Genomic DNA, 5,083 nt, shown 5'->3' on the forward strand with positions numbered 1-5,083 from the left:
TGGACCAGCTGCATCACTGTCTGGTATGGCAGCACTACTGCTATGGACCGCAAGCGCCTGCAGAGAGTGGTAAAAACTGTGGAGAAGATCACCAGGACTCCACTGCCCTCTCTGCAGAGCATTTACCACCGCAGGGTGTGTAGGAAGCTGCCTCCATCCTCAAAGACCCCACCCACCCCTAGCACGAACTATTCACAGCCCTAACCTCCGGCTGGAGGTTCAGAAGTGTGAAATGCAGGACCACTAGACTGAAAAACTTTCTTTCCCTCTGCTATCAGACTAAACAGCTGAGGAGTTTATTACCAGGAAATACGTGATGTACCGTTTACATTCTCAGTTTGCACATGCTGCTCCCATGCAGCATACATTCTCTATTATATTCTTTTATTATATTGCTGCATTTGTTGCTGCTTAAAGTGTCCTAGATTTTGTTATTTATTTGTGTTACATGCATAATTGCACACTGACTCTGCTGCACATGCTGCTCCCATGCAGCATACATTCTGTTATAGTCTTATATATTTTTTATTATATTGCTGCATCTGTTGCTGCTTAAAGTGCCTTAGATTTTGTGTTACTTATTTATCTACTTTATATTTCATTTGTATTTTGTGGCATTCATGTGGACGGCAAATGTGGACACGTTTCCTAACTGTGCATATGACAAAATAAACACTTTGAACTTTGATGTACATACATTTCATTTCATTTTAAGGGGTCTTGTTCTACAGACAGTTTGATTTGGGTCAGTGTCACCGTGAAACTGATGTAAAATTAATATCAGCGCTCCTTATTTTATTTTAAAGAGGTATAAGATTCAGTGAGCACAAACCTTGGGGCCTGTTTTCTCCATAAAGCCTTCCTTCATAAAGTTTCGGGTCAGCTTGGGCACCAGCTGGAAAGAAACAGACAAAAGAGAGTCACATGTAATATTTAATGTGTGCAAGTTTAAATATGCTTGTTGCAGCATGGACACGTAATCAACAGTCATACAACAACTCAACAATTTTAAATTTTAACAGAGGTATATACAAGTACTGAAAATTGTATATTTTGTGTTTGGTTTTAACTACACAGTGATCAGACATCAGTAACTCAGGAGCAGTAGTCCATAATTTAAACCTCACCTCCTCATCACCTGCTCCAGGGAAAGCCACCTGTAGGTAGTGGAACCTGGCTGCTCTGATTGCATTGAACCAGTCGACCATCTCCTGTACAAAACAACATGTCTTGCTGTAATTCACCTACCGTATTTAGAGTATGTAATTTGTCTTCTGTGTCAATGAAGTGGTGTTTTGCCCAGTTTTGTTTTTAGTAAAGGTATATTTTCTAAACAGTAAGATGAAGTCAGGAGCACCTGCACTGTGTGGATGCTGCAATGCTATCAAAAACTCCACCATTGAGCATGCTACTGAAGGAACCCTATAAGCCCTTTCTGCCAGAGCCTTCAGTAACACTACTTCACCAGCAGAGGGCTCTCTCTAGCTCAGCCTGACCCTCCATTCATGCTCCTGAATGGCAACATTTTCCTCAGTCTTGTCTTTAATGTTCTAGTTACCGATGAACTCTCTGTACACCTCTGTTTTAATCATAAATCTCAGAAATGTAGAAGCACTGTGAAGCAATGATTTGTGTACAGTAAAGCCCTTCAGTGAGAGACATAGGATGCACACATTTTCATCACTTTAGAAGATATTACATTACGTGATGTTCAATTCCTGGACCTGGGTCCCTACACCTGCCTTAACCTTAAACTAAACCTAACCATAAACCATGACATCACTCTAAAATTGAATGATTTACATTATGGGGACATGCTTTTAGTGGCATCCCCACAATGTGACTGTGTAAACAGACCACAACGTGAATAATACAAGCCCATGTAGAGGTTTTCAATCAGAATAGAGAGGGTTAAGGTGAGATTGAGGGCTAAAAAGATCCTTTACAGGTCCCACAGTTCTAATAAGAGTCCTTCAATTTCCTATGAAAGAAATGCTTTACAATTTGTCAGGAAGGTTTGTGTATTCTGTAATTTGGTGCTGCTTAAAGGTGCAAAGGTTTAGAATGTACATAAACAGTTATGGTGACAGTCTTTTAAGTCACAGCATAGCAAGTCAATTAAACATGCAAAAATGTCAAATGTAAATGTGTTTTTTAATTTTCAAAACTGGTTCCAGCAATTATTATTGCTCAGAGAAAATTGCTCTGGATGTATAAGACTGCTGATGTTTGCTACAAAGTTCAATTAAATCTCATGTAATGTAGCTTACCAATAGCTATTGTACAGAAAGGTTTAGTGAGCTCCCTGAAAACAGAAAAAGGCTTTATTTGTCATGATTTAGATAAGTTTGACAACAAAATTCATTTCCACTTTTACTGTTTATGATGGTTTGAAGGCTAAATGTTTTAGATGAATCATTTTTAATATGTTCTTCCAGATGGAAAAGTATAAAGTCTGATCTGTGTTTTGGCTGTGTTTGGGAGGGAGAGATACGGTAACTGTTGCTGTGGAAGATGATGTAGCACAACATACCTCAAAAAGAAGCAGGGACACAGTAAACGCAACTTCCTTTTAAATAATGAAAAACCTGATGCAGTTATAACAGTGAAACTAAAGCTAATGAAAGTTGTCCAGGTATAAAATCCTCAAATGCAAACTTTTCAAAAACATGGATCTCTGTCTATTTTTCTAGTCAGTCAGAGTTCAGTAGATATTTTTTAGAACAAACTATTAAAATCTAAATGAAATAAATAGGTTCTTACTATACTGTCTCCGAACAGTCTCTATTTCCCTTATCAGTAGCACCAAATAAAATAACATAGATATTTTGAAGAAATTATACAGAAATGGGACCTTAGTTAGCGCGATACTGAGAGTTTACAAGATTTCTTAAATTTGACTGTGTTTGTGCCGCTACAAACCATCGACTGTATAAAATATGCTGAGTCACTGCTGCATAGAATATGGAATATGGTGTCTTAGAAGCACAGGCTACATAGGTTGCAGCCTAGGGACTCAGTTAAATGTATCATGTTGTATGTATGAGGTAAGTTCATTCCTATGCCTTTATTTTTGTAATTATCACATGACTATAAAATATATAATAGTTTCCATTTATTAAAAATCAAGTAAGCTTTTTATATCATTTTGTCTGTGACACCATAAAGATGAACAAGGTAGTTCATGAGCACCAAAGTGGGGCAGAAACATAAAAAGAGATTGCAAAAGATAGCTAAAAGTCAGCAATACTTAATGAAAACTTCAAAAACCTAGAATGTTATTCAAATAAACAACAGATTATGAACACAGTGATGAATCAGACTATGGAGTGACAGACAGCTAGCATTAGCAATTAGCATTAGCAGTCCCAGTGGCTGTAACAGCATCAACAGATATAGCAGCTACAAGAGGTATCATGACCTTGGGTGAGCAAGGGAGTAAATGCACTGTTGCTGTGTCAAACCAAAGGACAGCAATGCATGAACAACACTTAACCATCGTGTCTCTGGAATATGCCATCAAAGATTTTTCTTAAAGAAGAGCAGGGAAAACTAATTGGTGAGTTGAAGATTTTCAGAATGTAAAGTTCTGTCTCTAGGATGTTTAAGAGCTTGTTGGGCTCAATTGTTGCATTTGCTGCTTGTGTGTATTAAGTCTGCCAACCTGTTGTAATACCTCTGAGGGCCAGGTTCTTGTATGGTGGGTGATTCCGATTGCTTTATTTTTACAGTACAGTGCCCTTTCGTTGACAATCAGAATGGACTGCTGTAGCTTGTGGTTTTGTGGTCTAAGAAACACCAGTAATGACCTTTGCCCTGTGTTTTGTAGTGTAATTTATGTGTCTTGTGTGCTCTGTCTTTGGTTTGAAGTACCTTCTTGGTGTAACTGTAATGTGGGATATGAGTCCCCTTATTGCCTACACTGTTGCACTTATTATTATACAGTTCACCTGTGCCTGGATGTAACACTAGTGCTAGTTTGCACACTGAGGAAGGGCAGTTACCCACAGTGTATGAATAAATGATTCCAGAGGAGTCTTTTCAGTATTAAAATGTTTTTCAATACTTAAAATGTCTTGAATGTTTTTACAGTGCTTATTTTAAAATTGACAAATAAGGGCCTGAAGTGGATTCTGCAACCATAGTCCTTTTTACACAGCCCAACAGTGTCACAGTAAGACATTCCTTAGAATATTTACAGAATGTAGATGCAGATATCCTCATATTAAAACTGAAAGTCAGTAGTTTAAGCTGTTTCTTATTGTCTCAGAGGCAAAAGACAAAAAAATGTTGTCATGATTCGGTTCCGCTGCTTCCTGTCTGGCTTTTATTTTGACATTACTTCCTGTTTTTGTTTCACCTTAGTTTGAGGCTGCGTCCGAAACCGCATACTGTGACAGTACGTACTGAAAGAGATGAAGTACCTACTTACTGACCGTTAAAACAGTAGGTACTGTATAGTATGAAGCCTGGTAGTATGAATGAGATTTGGACGTACTACATCCGCCATGTTGATACATCACGTGACATACGTTTTCATAGCAGCGCGAAAATTTAAAGAGCCCGTAAAGTTAGCAATGGCGTTTTCTATTGGTGTTTTAAAGTTGTTTCAGCAAGTAACAGTACAAAGGAGGCAAAGGGCAGCTGCTCGGAGAGCAAGGCTTCATAGGCAGCTTATGAATAATTTACTGCATAATGTAAGTATCTATTAGTATTTAGCAAGTAAATTTTACCTCAGAAACAAAAGACATGACCACAACAACTGACTTTAGCCCAAGAAATTAACTTATTTACTTGTGAGATTATCATTATTAAAATAAAGAACAAAACCAACAGAAATATAATAATGCAATTTTTTATTACATATAAAACAGCTTTCCGCCATTTCCTAATATGATGACGCGTCGTCTTCTTCGTTGGATAACTCCTCTCCTGGGGCATCATGGGATAGTGAAGTGTCCATCGTATGCACACTGCAAAATCCAACCGGAAGCAGTAGGTCATCCGGGTACTTTTCGCCTACTGTTTTTGGAATACTACGAATCCGGACATACTACTCGCCTCGCCTACTGCTTTTCGCCTA

General features: G+C 38.1%; 1 protein-coding gene across 2 annotated transcripts in view; it reads right to left on the reverse strand.

Moving 5' to 3' along the window:
* Positions 1 to 5,083, reverse strand: part of LOC109951545 (arf-GAP with dual PH domain-containing protein 1-like) — a 56,689-nt gene that overhangs the window by 9,447 nt on the left and 42,159 nt on the right. For both annotated transcript variants that reach the window (XM_020586113.1, XM_020586114.1), the window contains 2 exons: positions 1,128 to 1,211; positions 833 to 895 (listed from right to left, as the gene is read on the reverse strand). In XM_020586113.1, coding sequence (XP_020441769.1) covers positions 833 to 895; positions 1,128 to 1,211 — 147 coding nt within the window. The remainder of the gene's footprint in view (positions 1 to 832; positions 896 to 1,127; positions 1,212 to 5,083) is intronic.

Source organism: Monopterus albus, unplaced genomic scaffold, assembly GCF_001952655.1.
Source record: "Monopterus albus unplaced genomic scaffold, M_albus_1.0 scaffold395.1, whole genome shotgun sequence".
In the NCBI taxonomy this organism is placed as follows: domain Eukaryota; kingdom Metazoa; phylum Chordata; class Actinopteri; order Synbranchiformes; family Synbranchidae; genus Monopterus; species Monopterus albus.